General features: G+C 36.1%; 1 protein-coding gene across 2 annotated transcripts; it reads right to left on the bottom strand.

The window, feature by feature from the left end:
• Nucleotides 1–1,955: 1,955 nt before the first annotated feature.
• Nucleotides 1,956–17,534, bottom strand: cry2 (cryptochrome circadian regulator 2). Of its 2 annotated transcripts, none has more exons than XM_079414363.1 (11): nucleotides 16,995–17,534; nucleotides 13,161–13,269; nucleotides 11,150–11,292; nucleotides 6,950–7,223; nucleotides 6,640–6,780; nucleotides 5,752–6,063; nucleotides 5,520–5,671; nucleotides 4,938–5,140; nucleotides 4,069–4,152; nucleotides 3,594–3,808; nucleotides 1,956–3,037 (listed from the first exon to the last, which is right to left on the bottom strand). In XM_079414363.1, the coding sequence occupies exons 1-10, from the start codon at nucleotides 17,150–17,152 to the stop codon at nucleotides 3,600–3,602; spliced, it is 1,785 nt and encodes a 594-aa protein (XP_079270489.1). In that variant the 5' UTR covers nucleotides 17,153–17,534; the 3' UTR covers nucleotides 1,956–3,037; nucleotides 3,594–3,599. The 2 variants fall into 2 exon arrangements, with proteins under 2 accessions (XP_079270489.1, XP_079270490.1); XM_079414364.1 differs by having other exon boundaries at nucleotides 1,960–3,037; nucleotides 11,185–11,292; nucleotides 16,995–17,310.
• Between the last annotated feature and the right edge of the window lie 208 nt (nucleotides 17,535–17,742).

The following is a 17,742-nucleotide window of genomic DNA, read 5'->3' as shown; positions in this document are numbered from 1 at the left end:
CCACTAAAAGAGTCTGCCACCCCAGTGATTGATGGTCCAGATCAATGCGGCTCGAGTTGCCTCCTCCACACAAGTGCAGGCCGGTTCGGTGAAGAGATGCCTGCTGAGAATCGATGGCATTGATAACAGATGAAAATATCTGGAAGGCTGTCTGTGATATATATTGTATCATTAAAGTTCATTAGAAACTCCTCCTAAACCCTAATTAGATTCAGATCTTCTTGCGTTTCATTAATGGAAAAACAAACATGTTATTGATGGATCATACATGCACCATCTTTTACATTTTTTACATGCGGTGTGCAGTGGGGTGATTGCAGATAACGTGTTATTGACTTGGAGGAGATCCGTTTCATTGCGGGACTCTGCAGAAGATGGACGACGAAGAGAGGGAAACAGGCAAAGAGGCAGAGATAAGAGTCTCTCAATGGTCATTATGCTCTATAAGAGCAGACATTAGCTGACCTGGACAGGAGCTGAGAGCTCTTCCCTCATTACCGCAGCTCCCACAGGACTCCATTCACATCAGCTCTACATACTGCAGCTCTATTACATTACTACAATGCAAGTCTGAGATAAACACCAGCACACTGCTGGATGCTGATCCGTTCACTCAGATGTGCACTGATGGCACACTGTTTTAATACAAATGAGAAATTCATAGATGTCATTCTAATCATTCCTTCATTAAAAAAAAAGAATAAAAAAAGAGCATTTGTGACTTTAATGTATATAAAAAACAACAAACAACAACAACAGAGAACAAAACAAAGAGAGAGAAAAAAAACACGACAAGCAAAAAGAATATCATAGAATATAAAAGAAGGGAAAAAAAAAAAAAAAAAAAAAAAAAAAAAAAACCCTCAAAACACACACCAAAACAGAACAAAGAAATCAAACAGAAGAGACAACAAAAAGTCCAAAACACAAGACAAAAACAGATCAAAAGGAATAAAAAACAAAACAGGACACCACAAGGACAGGACATAAATTAATACAAATATACTATAAATTTAATAGAAATAAAAAATAAAGGCAAAAATTCTCAAATAAAACAATACTAAATAAACAATAATACTCATATTACAACACTGAACCCCCCCCCCCCCCACCACTAAAGTTTTAAATAAAAATTAAAAACTAAACATGCTTATATATACACAAGGACCCAAGATGGAACAAAAAAGTACATGAAGGAAAAAATAAATAAATGGCTAAATAAATATAAATTTATTAGAACTAAAAATAAAGAAAATGCAGAAATAAAACCCACAATACTAAATCAAATACATGTACTTGTTAGTCATAAAGAGAGACATCTTAACATTTGGAAAGATTTATGACTATGACCATAAATATAATCACTATTTATTAAAAACAAACCAACATTAGGTTCATATGTTACCCTCTAGTGGTGGTTGACTAAAACCAGACTGTACAGGAATTTCCAAGTAGGGCTAGCTGCATCCTGCAGTGGACACCCAACCCTGCCCACATCCAAGTGTGACATCATATTGGTAGGTTTAGGGGTGGGTTTAGGGATCAGGGCGTGGAGATGGGTAGGTTTAGGTAAATGTAAGGTGGGAAGAGTTGGATCTGGATTCAAGCAGGCCCCCTGGACCTTGTGGGCTGCAGCGAGACGCTCCTCGGAATCTCCATCACCTTGCTAGAGTGTTGTGAGTGGTAGATAGGGAGTTGCTAAACGGTTGCTAGGTGTTTCTGTGTGGTTAAGTCAAAATCATATGATATCTGGATATGGCTCCAATCCTTTCTTCAGTGTAGATCTATGGAATTTATCCGGCTGCTCTAACATCCACCAGGCAAAAGTTCTGTCTGATCACTTAGAAAAATTAAAACACACCTTTCCTCTACAAGCTGCAAGAATTAATGTCCGTAAAACAAAGGGTGTCGAATGAATAACATGAAGTTTCAGATTAAAGAAAAACAAACTGGTTCATATAGGTTCAAGAAATTTATTTGATATATTGTAATCTACACTGAAACATCGTAGATGCAATATATCGCAGAAACATTGTTTGTCGCTGACAGAAGCATGCAGTGAAAAGGCTTAAATAAATTACTGCCTACAAACAGAACAGCTTAATCCCGTCAGCCTTTTAATGAAAATAAACTCTTATACAATACAAAAAAGAAAAGGGAAAAAAAAAAAAAAAAAATAAAGCTGTTCCACATTGGCAGAGAGAACATCTTAAACTGTTAAATTATCATGAACGCACACATTAGCGGAATGTACAATTAATCCTTGTTGACTGTTAGAAAATGTTACAATTCATCAGTTGGTAAATAAATCAAGTTTACTGAATTATAAATTGAGGATTGGATACTGTTAAATTCAGAAAACTTTAGTGCAGCCAGTGACAATGAAATGTTTGCACTCAGAGTTACATACACAAAGCGTATATTTATGGGGATAAATTACTGAACCAGAAACCGAAGAAGTAAAATTCTTCATTGCTTGTGTCAACTAGTTGCTTGTAAGCAATTATAGAGTTCAACTACATCAGACTTCATATTCTCAAATTCACGTGGTCAGAACACTGCAAGCAGTATCTTCAAATGTTCCATCATTTCTATTATTAATCCATAAACCAGAGTTGCACAAAATTTGGCTAGATTCCAAGAATACTTATATCGGCGAATCACTTGTTACCCTAAACTTTCACTGGCGATGGCAATATCCATTAGATCTCTGTCAGATCGCAATGCCGGGAGAACTACACATCTGATACAGATCTGAATCTTCATACAATCATGTTTAGTTTAGCAGGTCAAAACTGGAACAAAAGCAGCTTTTTTATTATTATTGATGTTTGACAAATACGCCCTGGATTTGTCACATGCATTGATGGAACTGCAGCGTTCTTTTGTTATTTTTTATTAATGCTGTTTCTGTTCTTCTGAGAAAGGTGGCGCCATTTGCCCACTTTTCTCCTGCCGTTTCTGTCTGTCAGATGGTTCACAGTGAAGTGGACTCCTCAGACTTCCTTGGATATGGGACTGCAAAAGCAGTCTCAACCTGAAGAGGGCAAAAATATAATTCATCATCATCATCACTGTTCATTTTGCTCCTTGCTGAATATGCTTAATTCAATTGTGGGATTCAGCAAAATAAATTGAGAAGGAAAGCAATCTGGGTTTATGAAACGGCTCTCACACACATCACAAAGCACTGCAGTAATAACTAGATACATGTTCATGAAACCGGAGCTGCTAGCTATTAAAATTAAAATTACTGACTTGGCCTAAAAGGGCTGTTTTAAAAATATGAATAATTTTGAGCTTAAAAATGGGATTTTGAATGAATTTTAAATACATGCTTTTTAATTTCACAACATATTAGAAGCGTTGAATTTTTTTTTTAATATATAGATAAATACAATTATAATAATTACTTTAAAATATAAGAATAGTTATTTAATAAGTAAAAATAAATACAATATTAGTCATGTCATTTTTTTTATTAATTATTGCAAAACAAATATTGTTATTTTGATGAACAGTTATTATGATTATTAATAAATCTTCAGTAAAAAGAGTGGTTTTTTTTTTTTTTTTTTTACTCTGGCTGGTACCTGTGGTCACTGCTTGTCATCATTCTTCTGCTCGACTCCTTTGGCTTGGATGGTGTGCTTGACTTTTGACTTCTGTTTGCTTGGGAGCCCAGCGGGTCGGACTCTTTTTCTCTGAGTGTGGGCCCCGGGGGCAGCTGCTGTCGGGCTTGAGTTTGGGGTGGAGGGCTCCGAGTTGGGCGGGGTTGATGGTGCAGGGGTGGCAGCGGACGCTTCACCTGCAGAAAACATGATGGTGCTTCAGTAAAAGTACTCTCCTGACTAGAAGAACTATTTGGTTAAGGGATGGTTACGTTATTAACATTAAGGTTGAAGTCTGCTTCATGCATTTATCTTCTTTGGCATTGTAAAACTTTTTTTTTTGAGATCAGGGAGTGTAATTACATTTTGTTTTACAGATAAAAACAAAGCATAGCTAAGAAAACTGAAAGCTGCACAGTGAATCCTGTTAGTATGATGGATGATTGAAGTGTCTCACCAGCAGTGCTGCTGCTGGCCTGAGAGTCATCTGACATGGGAGGCTCCGCCTCTTCCTGGATTGTAGGGACTGAGGCGAGCAAACCTGCAGAGAAAGAGAAAGAAACTTTGTTGCAATTTTTGTAAACGCTCACCAATTTATCATCTGCATACAACTGCATAACAAATATACAGAGGTCACATTACAAATAATCATATTTGTAATGTACTTTACAATGTAATTGTAAAATCTTTTCTATGTACTGGGTTATAAATTCACGGACATTCCCTATTTTATCTGTTAGTAAAATGCTGCAACTATTGGTATTTTTAGGACACATTGAAATTACAAGGACTTGTGTAGCAAGACCTCTTTTAGTCATAACAAGCAATGTTCTTGTTTTTTTTGCAATTTTAATTAACAATACTCTAAAAATTGCAATCAATGCAACGGATCAGAATATTATTATTATTATGTATCTTATCTTTTAAAATGGCAGCTTTGAAAAGCTTTTTCACTTATTGGATCATTTGCAATCAATTTTCAGCCAATACAGCCTCTGCGTGTGTAATATTTTCCATTTCGTGTAATCAAGTATGATCACTTCTCTATGCAGTCTAAATACAAATTATCAACAAACTCAATCAGGGGTCAAAAACAAACTGCTTCATTACAGTACTTAGAGCTACTGGGTCAAAACAATTTAGTGAGAAATATTTACTGTACTGTAAATTACTGCAACTGCTTAAATAACCCCTTATACAAACACTCAATATCATCAAAATGTTTTTTTTTGTTGGTGAAAAAATGCTGTAATTACCCATTTCCTCCATAAGAGGGCTGTAATAAACCTTATGTCATGATGGATAGGTACACTGTGTGTTACTCACTAAGGCCTCTGTAGTGCGATAGCTGCTGGTAAACCTGCTTCATTCGTTCGATGTTAAGCCGGCTGCTCTCGGCATGGTTGATCATAGGTTTAGGATAGTCCACACCCACAATGCAGTTGGCCGCTTTCTGCACTGATTCTGGAGCATTCCATGGCTCGTAGATGTAGCGGTTAGGATAGTCTTTTAACTTTGGGATGTACCTCCTTGTAAGTGAGTACAAGAGAGTTTTTTGACAGGTGCAAATGATTGCAAAATAAAAATTTTTTTTATAGTTACATGCATTTTTATTACAAATTACTATATCGGTATTAAAGGCATTTCATAATTTCTTAATGTTTGTTATGGCATCCTGTGTGCACCACAATTTGAGGCAGCTTGTTATTTTCCAAGATATTCTTCTGATATTCCTAATTTAGAAGTCTCCACTATGTCACAGCTGCTCTTTTGAATATGCACAGTGGAAAAGCTTGAATCTGCGTAGCGGTTTACACAAGCCTTTATGCAACACAAATCTACAAAACATATAACACCAGCCAGTGATGTAAGATGTGCTTAGATGTAGTTCGGGGCTGGCTTGTGTACCTGATGTAGTCTCCGCTGGGATCCGTCCTGCGGCCGAAGCCCACGGGACAGTAACAGTGGAAGAACTGCTGGAAAAACGCACTGCAGGACAACCACATCCAGCTGCCTGCGTTCACGCTCCAGTCCGCATCCAACAACAGCTCCTCAAACACCTGAGACAAAAAGAGGGAGATTAAGTAATAAAAAAACAAGTAATACAAAAGGAAAGGTGGTGTTTTGCCATCTTATTTACTTTCATTCCGCTTTCCCAGCTGATCCACAGGTCTCCACGAGTGAGGAAACACGCTACGGCATGTCTGGCCAGGTGGTGGATCCAGCCTTCCTGTCTTAGCTGGGTCATGATAGCATCGATCCAAGGGAACCCTGTCCGACCTTCTGCCCATTTAGCCAGCGCCTCAGGATTGTGATCCCAGGGGATCTGCACGCAGATGGGGTTTCCCTCCATACGGTCAAAGTTGGGGTTGTTGGTGCCTGCAGTGTAGAAAAACTCTCTCCACAGCAGCTGGCCGAAGAGCGAGAGGGGTGGACTAGATCGTCTCCGTAGCTGGACAAATGCAAGAGGTCAAGAAAAGAGTCACAAAATATTTGTATAACTGCTGTGGCAGTTCTACACTATATCTTTTATAACCATACATGCATGTTCCAATAATTAATTCTCATACTATATTATTACTGCCAAATATTAATTCTCTTGTACAAAACTAACTTATAAACTATCCACCTTACTTTTATGAGTACTGAAGTTCCCATGTATCCTTTTGCATCACTATCCATTTTAATTAGTTTTGTCATATTTAGACACTTGAGCTCCTCAACTACTTTCAAGCATTTCAACATCAACCTTTAGATCAAAAGGTCTTTTAAGATCATAATAAAAATACATTCAGTCAAGTGCGTCCAGAACTTTGGCTAGTATTGTATATTTATCCCTTTTTATCATTGTGTCCCCCAAGGCTCGATTCTGGGACCCTCTATTATTCAATATAAATGCATCTACTGGCAAGTGTAAATATTTGATTTGAACATCGACTTTCATGATTTCTATACCGGTTACTGTTGAATTTTAACTATTAATCTTTTCTAGATTACAAACAATGCCATAAATTTAACAATGACTTACCTTCATAAAAAGTTCCCGCAGATTGTAGTAAAACACGCGACATGACAGACAGCCGAATCGTAGGTAAGGACTAAGTCCAGTTGGGCTTGCGAACAGTGATAGAGTGGTTATTCTAGGCCTCTCGAAATTCGCTACCCAGGCCTGCATCAAAACAACATGATTAAATCAAAAAAAGTTATAACCATCATTCTTTTTTTCTATAAATTTAAAAATACATAACTGCATTTCTAGTAAATAATTAAGATGTCAACAGTCATTATTAAAATGTATTCTAAAATGTGTAACTTCATTAAGTATCACCATGTCTCACCTTTCTGTCTAAGTGTTTATTTAATCTTTCCAGGGCTTCTGTCTCACCACCCTTCCATACATGTGAGCTGTCACCCTGAGTCTTAAAACCCAGCTCCTCGAGAGAGGGTACGCCATAACATTCATCATGATTTTCCGAGATCTGCGTCTGACACCTGGCCATCTGTTCTTGAGTGATAGTTGGCAATGGTTTCCTAGGAAGTTCGAGTCTGTTCACAATGGCTTGAAATCTCTTGAAAGTGAGAGGGGGGCTGTGGTTGTTCATTTCTATGATCCTAAGGGAAAAGCAAAAACATATTTCAGATTTCACTGCCTAAAAGCAGCTATTTTCACTCCAAGGTTGAATATTAATAGATTCAGAAGGAGAAATGTCTTTGTTTTAAACCAGTTTGATTTGATCTTGTTGACTGATTGTTAAGAGTGTTTTAGTGTACAACAACTCTCAAAGGCATCACTGAGTTAATATCCGATAAAAGTTTGAGCAAACTGATAGGGCTAACAGAGCCCCAATATGTTTGATGTATGTGGGTTAAACTACAACATTTAGTAAAAAAACCCCCAAAAAAACATGTATTTTCTTCAAAAGGCATGAACATACATTACACTACTGTTAGAATATATGGGACCAGTAAGTTTTTTTTTTTTTTTTTGAAAAGGAATATTAATTGAGCAAGGACATAATTAACATTACAAATGCTGTTCTTTTCATCAAAGAAACCTGAAAATCACAGTGTATCATGGTTTCCACTAAAATATTAAGCAGCACAACGGTTTTCTTTATTGGTAATAATAATAATAATAGATGTTTGAGGAGCACCAAATCAGCATACTGGAATGATTTCTGAAGGATCATGTGACACTGAAGACCAAAAATGTAGCTTTGCCATCACAAGAATAAATTACAATTTAAAATATATTAAAACAGAAAAGTTATTTCATATAAAATTTAGTATTAAGTATATTATTATAAGTATTAGAACAAGTAATAATATTTCAAAACATTGCAGATTTACGGTTTTTTTTTTCAATCAGATAAACGCAGCCTTGTTGAGCATAAAAGACTTTGAAAAACACTCCTACCTAAAAACACATTTTAAACTGTAGTGTAAATACACATTAATTACATCATTTAAAGTAAAATATAAACCACTATGTGGTGGGATCAGTACAAATCTGAACTACTGAAAAAAACAACGACTTCTTTCCCTGATTGACATCAATATAACCTTGCTTGATTATAGGACACACCACTTCTAGAACATTCTATACACCCATCTGTTTCAAATAACCTGAGGTTGCACGTCAAAAAGCCCAATTTTATTCTCAAGGAAACAAGGTCATTAAAGTAAAGTCCTATTCAATTAGCTGCATGGCAGCGTGTCCTAAGGTAACATTTCTCCACATTCTCCAAAAGCAATGTGCCTGTCTGGCTCTGAGAGACTTCAAGCGAGTCTCAGTGGCTCCTCTAAGAGAGAAACAACAGCCTTAACACATTAACAGCCTGTCCCTTATTTATAGTCCTGATCTTATACAACTCCTGCCTATATCCGTCAGGGGTGGAGCCCCTGCCATTGGCCGGTTTTCTCGGCACAGTCAGGGGAGCACCCTCGTGCTCGTTAGGAAAAGCCTGGCGCTCGGCTCGCACATGTTTGCAGTGGTGACTTGCATGCTGAGCTATTTCACCCTCCCACTCACAGCACATGTTTTGCAGTGTGACCGCCAGAGCCGCTGTGCACCATTGGATGGCAGCAGCGAGTCTCATATCTTCCAGGAGAGCGACAGACGTCATATGCACACCCGCACATGCATTCACACACGCTTATGCTTGCAAGCTCATTCTCTTCCCCTCTGAATGAGACAGAGTCTGGGCGTATCACCAACATCCAACCCATTTATGTAACCTACGCAAAAGGCCACTTGTTTTACATTACACGTCAGGAGTAGTGGTATCTGCACGATGATCTGAGAAGGGGAGAGTCATTCTCTCCTCTTTGGTAATACTCTCAGGAAATGCATGAGAGAGAACGAGTTGCACATAAACACAAGTGCAGGCCAGGGTCACGGTACTGCATAGTTCATTGTTATGTCACATTATGCTAAAAGTGAAGTGCTGGCAAAGTTTACTGAGGAATCTAGTCAATTATTAGGGAATGTTGCCCTTGACTGCACTAACAAGGAGGTTTTCCTCTCTGGCCCAGTAGTTCTGATTTGTACCTGTCCTACTGACAACATTTTCACTGTTTTTTTTTTTTATTTGAACTTTGTTAGTAAATTGTTATATTTTTATATTTCACCAGTTTTAAAAGTTTTCCTATACTATTTGCCAAAAAAAGAGAACCCCCCCCCCCACACACAAACATCTATAAATATTTATCATAAATACAACTTGTAAAAGCTGAAAATTATATAATTGTGTGTGTGTGTGTGTATGTATATATAGTTCATTGTATATATTTATTGGTATTACAAATATTACAAGTCTCATAAAATATATAATAATTACTTTATAATTCTATAAAATTATAGCTGAATTATAGAACTGTAAATGTAATATATGTATTATTAAAATAAGAATAAATTATACTACATACTTACATGCGCACACGTTACCAACTACATTTCTAGCTAAATAATAGCTGGAAATAATACTACCATGTAACTCCATGAAAGCTATAGAATTTGATTAAAAAGATTATACTAATATATTACTTATACTTTAATTTATAACCACACAAGTACGGGTGTCAATCAAACCAATTACTACATAACCACGATTGAGATATTTTCCACTTATAGTAAAAAGTTACATGAGAAAAACAAAAGACTAATGCATATTTCAGTAATAATATCAATGCAGAAAAAAGAGCCAACAGCACACATAACGTGTTGCCTACCTAGCCTGACGAGTGAAAAGTAAAGAACAAAAGATGAATTTCTGAAATTATATAATATCAAATAATAACCCTATCAGGAAGTGGTAATGAATTTTAGATTAGTTTCTCCAATAACACTTATGTAATGCCTGGTGATTAATGGTAAAACTGATTCTCTATGATGGCAATTGAGACCCGAGTGAATTTGGAGGGTCATATGATAAAGTGTCTCTCAATTCTGTTCAATGAGAGGAGCACTCATTTAGCTACACTTGTGAGGGGCACATTTCTGAAAATGTGATGTTAGGAGTGATGCGGTAAAAGAATCAGTTTGTATTTCTAAATATTGCATTATTTTACAATACCGTACTCTTAAGCTTATCAGGTCTGTGAGGGAAATAATAATTTCACACTTTCTTTTGATTTGTCTCAACTCTGAATGTTTTAAAAATGTGATTATGCACCAAATTTCAAAACAGATTAAAGAGGGCAATAACAAAAAACATTTTTTGTTTCATTTTTGAAAAACTATACACCAAATAAATAACTGTAAAATGTCTGTATATGTTTTCTGACATATCAATGTAATCTCACCATGTCTCTGCTGATTCCTGATTCATGCAAACTACTGTTCAAAATCTTGAGGTCAGCAAGGTTTTTTTTTTTTTTTTTAAGAAATTAACATTTATTCAAGCAACTGATCATAAGGGATAGTGAAGACATTTATAATATTTCCATTTCAAATAAATTATGTTCGTTTTAACTTTTTATTCATCTAATAATTCTGAACAAAACATACTACGGTTTCCACAAAAATATTAATCAGCACAACTATTTTCAACATCGAAAGTAATAAATGCTGTTTCTTGAGCATCAAATCAGCATATTAGAATGATTTCTGAAGGATCATGTGACACTGAAGACTGGAGTAATGATGCTGAAAGTTCAGATTTGCCATCACAGGAATATATTTTAAATTAATGAAAACATTTATTTTAATTCTTAATAATATATAACAATATTAAAATGTTTACTGTACTTTTGATCAAACAAATGCAGCATTGGAGAGCATAAGAGACTTCTTCCAAAAATATTTGAAATCATACATACAGTCATATTCAAATGGTCATCACTAGTAAAACAAGCTCATAAACAATATTGCTAATATTTGACGTGTTTGAGTGAATTTAATCCAGACAGTTTTATAGACAAATAAACTGCACCTATAAATTAATTTCTTTGCAAAACCTTAAAAACTTTTATTGCATCTGTGAGTGAATGTGTCTATTTTCCATGAGCAATGTGTGTGAGTTCAGATCATCACCCACCTGTCTGGACTGTAGAGCGTGTGAGTGTTTCGTACCACGGTTTCCACACCGTATTCCTGTGCCATTTTAATGATGGCTGCATCCCTTTCTTTGCCATAAGGTTCAGAGTCATATTCAAATGTGAGACGTGTGACATTCCACTCCTGAAAGAGACAAGAGATCAGACATATATGTTAAAGAATGATAAAATATCAAAACTAACTAGAACAACATCAAGGTGTAGTACATTTCCCCTTATTTCTAGCCATGTAGAAAGCAGTACATAAAAAAAAGGTGTTATATAAAGAAGCCAAAATTCTTGGGAGTTAACATCATTGACAAACTGCTTCTTTTGACAGCCAGTACATCTGGTGATATAGTAATTTAGAGTTATATTACCAAAAAAGGCCTGAAAAGGAAAACCATTACTAATCATTTCAATATCCTTTCACACGTCGCTCAGGTAATCATCACAAAAATGGATGCTGTGCTACTCAGCTGTTCAGAAGTGTACTGTAGGCGGATTCTGTGGCTTCTTGGTTATACAAGTGCACTTTGAAGAGCTGGTGTGCTGGTGCCCTCACCCCCTTGCATAAACAGCACTATTAACCTGCCAAAGGGTTCGTACAAGACACTTGACTGATGCTTTGCTGTGCTTGAGAGAGAAAAGACTCTCTCTGACTGCATGACAATGAGATCTTTCATAAACTACTCTAAAATGCTGGTGTAAATCGATCAGGAGTCAGTTTAGAATTTGAAAATAATTATTTTATAGAGATTGCACACACAATGAGCAGTTTCCAGCCAATTATTTTTTACAGTTGAGTGCAAGTAGAAAAAAATAAATCACTACAGAACTTCAATCTTCTGAGGTTTGAAGATTTTACTCATTTCCATGACTTTGTGAAATTGGATTTTAAAACTAAACTGTACAATTTTGTGAAACCTTGTGTTAATGAATAAAAAATACTGGAAAAAATAAAAATTATATATATATATATATATATATATATATATATATATATATATATATATATATATATATATATATATATATATATATATATATATATATATATATATATATATATATATATATATATATATATACGCACATACATACTTAGGTCCAAAACCTTTGAATGGTTGTGTATTTGTAATCTAAAAAACAACAACAAAAAAAAGACACTGTAATTATCTTTCTAGGTTACCAGCTAAAAACAAAACAAAAAAACCCCCCAAAAAACAAAGATGATGCAATTCAGTGGCAACCTGGAACATGTGAGAAATAATAAACAAAAGCAACACAAGGTTTGTCAACCTCCATGGAGACCATCTCTAAACACTTTGTGATTAATTAGTCTTATTATTATAGAACAAAAACTACTTAAGCTGAGATTTCCACCAAACACCACCCTTGTCGAACTACATTCTTTCATTATGTCCGCTACCGAATGGGCAACACTGGAAATTGAACATCATTTTGACGAATCTACTTGCTTGAAGATGTTTCTTCCGTTGATACTGTGGTGGACTAGCGATCACAACACCCACAGCTTCCTATTCACTAGTCATTCCAGCAGACCACACCGCACTGTGTATTTTATGGAACCATAGAAACCAGCCAAGACCTCATGTTTGCCAAACTAATTAGCCAGAGGTTGATATTTGGCAATGTTTTAAATCAGCGTTCAGGCTTGTTATCGGTTTAAAATGGCTGCTGCCACAACAAATGCATAGCAGTTCACAGTTTCTTCATAGTTTGAGAAAAATCACTTGCAGATGAACCAATCAATGATAAATGACCACTAACATCACTGCAGATACATTAAAAATTAGCTTTTGTTAAAATACGCTCAGTCAAATCCACTAAACAAAGTAAACACACGAACATACCAAAAAACTCAGCATTGCTTTGTGCATCAGTATATGCTCAGACCTGATGGAAAGTCATCAGGCATAACTGTTTAGATTTTAAAAGCCAAAGTGAGACTAAAAGACATAAGACAAATACCCTGAGAAAAATACAGACCTTGAAGAGTCTCGGGAAGACATCCGTTGGCTGTCCTCGCACCACAAAAAGCCTTGAATTCAGTTTCCTCAAACTTGTGTCCAAATCTTCTAAAGATTCCAGTAAAAATCTGCCAGAGAGAAAATATCAAACATTATAATATCTACAACAGTTAATATGAATATTCCATGACCTTGTAAGTAGTGCTAAATGTGAGAAGTTATTACCATCTAGCAAGAGTTACCAGGAGTTATTTCTCACTAAGGAAGTGTACATCTTGTATATTCTGTCAACATGTAAGATAAAACCACTTTACAAATTTTAAAGGAGACATATTATGCCCCTTTTTACAATATGTAATACAAGTCTCTGGTGTCCCCAGAATGTGTCTGTGAAGTTTCAGTTCAAAATACCCCACAGATCATTATACGACTTTGAAAATGCTTATTTTTAGTGGAAGCAGAAACACTCTGATTTTCGTGCCTGTGTCTTTAAATCCAAGTGAGCTGCTGCTTCCGCCCCTTTCCATATTTCAGCTCGTACCTGCTAAAAACATCTGTTTTGGTTCCGATTATCATGTTTATCGCACTGAAATCATGCGTTTTAAACCATATTAGTTTAAACTTCTGCTATACGGTTTTCTGAGTGTACACATCCGAAGCACACGGACAGAAAGCGGCTGTCACAGCATGTGAGTAAACTAAGTTCTCATCCACACACAAGTTTACGTTAAAAACACACACGAGTTACAAAAACAGTCAGTTATGTCTGTGAACAGCTGGGAAATAAATCGCGTGATTATTTTATATCTGTGTGGCAGCAGCATACACTAAATAAATCAATACTGCTCTCTCGAGGCTGGGACTAACGTAAATTGCAGCCAAAGGCAGAACAGTTATCATGTTTTGCTCAAACTTTAAGCATGGCATTAGAACTGCTACACCGCAGCGGGTGGAAACTTACAGATTAAGGGGCGGTAATATTATAATGAGATCCCTTTGCCACATCACCAAGGGAGCGAAATCAGATGCGGTCGTTTTATCAGAAGCTTGCAGAAAAAGGCTTACTAAAACAAAGTAACTGGGTTAATCTTTTTCACGTTTCCTTGGTTGGTAGATGCACTGGGGACTTGATTAAAGCACTTAAAACCTGGATTTTCATGATATGTCACCGTTAAGTAAAAATGCAAATGATTTTCAGCAAATTGCAATATTAATAGCACCTTGCACTGATCACCCAAATCTCTATTGGATGTTATTGATTCAGGTTTCATTGGAAAATTCTATCTTGCCACCAAAATACTATTTAACCTCATTCTACCTCTTACAACTCCAGCTCGCTACTCCTAATATACTTTTTAAAATAGGCAGCAGTGAATAAAATCTGTGTTTGAACTAATGAATTGTCCTTGCTCGTTCTCTTCCTTTTGAAGCATTTTTCTGAACGATGATCTGCTAAGTGTTCTGAGAGAGAAAATGGAGCAAATGAATTACAAATGTGTAGAAATAATCCACAATACTCCACAAGTGCCTAACTGAAACAAACTGATTAATTAAGGTTAATATTTGTTATAAAAATCATGCCCAAAATAACTGAAAAGAAAAAATGAATTAAAAACACAACAGATCTGCTTCATTGTCATTTGTAAAGAAAATGAGAACGATGCTTTTGTGATAGATTTGTACATATATTTTAATAAAGTTTTGTAAGACCTATTTCGGACGAAAACCATTTGGTGTTTTTTTTAACGAAATGGTTAAGTTTCTTTTGTGGAAATTGCATTTTGTCCAAAGTTCTCCTTTGGAATAATGCTGATGTCACTGTTAGAAATAAGTATTTTTTCCCCTAGATTGTTTAATAACAACTTGAACTGTATTCTGTCTGTGTTTGAGGATTTTGATAATATTTTAACTGATTAACAATTTATGAATCTCCATAATTCTCCAGTCCTGCCAAAGGAATATAATACTTTGATGAGAGCCATCCCAGTAGGCTAATCCTGTTAATTAAAAGTCACCTTAAATTCAGTAAAGGCAACAGTATTTATCCGGCTTTATGTTTGTGTGGTATCAGTGCAATAACAGACATATTCGCTAAATATTTCAGACAAAGAGAAGGATTCTACTGGGGTTCCTTTATAACAAATAGAAACTGGAGAAAGGCCTGGCTTTTGCCAAGTAAATTTCACATATATAACAAGGTTAAGGAGATTCATTATAAAAATAATTCATAAAATTGATCCAGTTAATTTGTCTATTTCTAAATATTCTAATGTTGATGAGTCTTGCTCGTTTTGTGGTTTTGTTGAGGAAACAGCTGCACATTTGTTTTTTTGATTGTGGTGTTACCAACAAATTATGGGTTGACTTAAGCACCTATGTTTCTAACCTTACAAATGTGACCCATACCTTCATCCTCAAAGATGTTATTTTTTATGATGAAAATCCAAAGCTATAATCTGCTGAATATTTTGTTAATTTTCTTATATTGAAGGCAAAATTCTTCATTCAGAAGCAAAAATGGCTTAAATCTCCTTTTTCTTGTTGAATTTGACTCTCGATTCATCTCTTAGACTTAGAAATAACAAAAAGAGTGCCAATTTTTTGATGCTTAAATGCCAACTTTTCTAAAAGGATGTCATTTTATGTATAGATAATACCATAATTTGACATACGCAAATCCAGAATATTTGTTTTCTGTTCTTATTTTTATGATTGCTTTGTTGGAATATATTCATGTCTCCCTTCCCTGCTTCTGTATGTCTCTACAAGTTTTGCAGTATAAAAAAAACCCAAAACGAAATGGTTAAGTGAATGATTCAAATGGTTAGTTTAGCACTTACTGGCGTAACCGAGTCATTGAACAAATCCTGGTGAATTAATTCAGAGGATTCGAGTCAGTGGGATGAATCAAAACCCCATAGTAAGAATCATTTAGCTAAAAAATATTTTATAAAACTCATTGTCTGATTCAGGGTTGAAGTAATAAAGTTAATTAGCCTATATATGGTAAGGTTGATTACAAACCGAAACTATCGTCAATAAAAAGATTCAAAAGTCTTGTTTTGATAGGTCACACGACAATGCTCTGATATGTATTCCATTTAAATATTTGTAGCACTAGGTTATTCATTCATTCACACAATTCATCTCACAGCATGCTTGGTACACAGCACACGTTAAAACTGGACAGTTCCATCACGTGACTCGCGCGATTGAATTTAGTATCTTTTTACGCGTTCATTGTCTCCAAACTACGTGCGTTTGACTTCACCGATAAACACTTTCAATGACGCAATAATGAAATTGGTCATTTTAGCTGTTATATAAAACTAAAGTGGGCGTGAGTAAAACTAACCTGTTAGCTTCCATATAGCTTAATGGTCTGGGTCTGAACGCTGTAATGGCACCACCGCAATTATTCATATTTCATGTCATTAACGATTCATTAATTCAACGCGTATTTTTAAAACAGAAATAACATACTCTATTGGATTTATAATAGTTGAACTGAAGTGTCTAGCTGACTTGTAAAGTTCATTCACCTGCTGTAAACAGCAGTCGGGCCCCTTACGCGAGTCAATATTTTACGCTTTTTATAACATATATGGATAATAAAAAAAATTTTGGGCTTAAATAAGATCTCTGCACAAGTATTGCCTTAAAATGACAAAACAGCTACCATGCACACCAAGTCGGCGCATGTCAGGGCCAAAACATAAGAGCGGCTGTGCAAACGAGCTGCGTAACGTTAGTTACGCGCCACCATATCTAACGTTACCCTTCACAATTACACCAAACTTCCCAACGTACGCCTGTTTATAACTAACAATCCCCTTAAACAAAAGGCACATACCTCCATCTGTTAACTCCCACGTTGGCCGAGCCTGCAAACCACGGGTCCAAAATATAAACACACCGTGCAGTATCCGCGCCATTGAGAGCTTCCTGCAAAGCCGGATTATCATGAAGCCGCAGCCCTTTGCGAAACCAATGCACGGAATTCACCACCATAGTTGCACTTTATTCCATCCTAAAGGCTCAGCGAAGTCGATGGTAGTCCAAAAGCGTAAACAATCCCCGATTTCAGCCGTCCAGGAGCCACGTTACGCCTGTCTGTGAAGTTTGAGAGGAGACGCTCTCGTTTCTTCCATTGGGCAGCACAGTGACACGTGTAAGGATTACCAGAATGAGTGACTCGGGTTTAAGAGCTGCTATTGGTTCAGCCCCACGGTGGAAATCCAGCCCCGTCACGTTTCTCTCGTGTGTTGTTCGTGGGAAATAATCGCCAAATTATGACATCAGTTCATGCAACTGGTAAAACATGTAGGGCGCGCGCGTAAGTGATCTGAGATAAAGACGGACAGTCTTTGTTAAATATAGCAGACTATATACTGAGTATAACCAATGATTATATAATACAAAAAGGGATTTTGGTATAACGCGAGAGGACATGACGGAAATGGAAAATATATGTATCATGTACACACAGGTGTGGATACCGGTCTACATGTTTTATCAGCATAAACTGAAGAAACGCACTTGCATTAACGTGCTTGCAGTTAAGTGGTGTTTTGCGCCCCCTCGTGGTAGTTCTTCGCATA

Source organism: Barbus barbus, assembly GCF_936440315.1.
Source record: "Barbus barbus genome assembly, chromosome: 50".
Classification (NCBI taxonomy): domain Eukaryota; kingdom Metazoa; phylum Chordata; class Actinopteri; order Cypriniformes; family Cyprinidae; genus Barbus; species Barbus barbus.
This window is presented reverse-complemented; position numbering and strand designations above follow the sequence as displayed.

Excerpts from the sequence above, each read along its gene's own strand:
- cry2 (XM_079414363.1), bottom strand. The coding sequence starts at position 17,152 with ATGGTGGTGAATTCCGTGCATTGGTTTCGCAAAGGGCTGCGGCTTCAT. Across the intron at positions 6,781-6,949 it reads ATAAACACTTAGACAGAAAG|GCCTGGGTAGCGAATTTCGA; the intron begins GTGAGACATGGT and ends GTTTTGATGCAG. Across the intron at positions 4,153-4,937 it reads ATCGCACTACAGAGGCCTTA|GTTTGCTCGCCTCAGTCCCT; the intron begins GTGAGTAACACA and ends CTTTCTCTGCAG.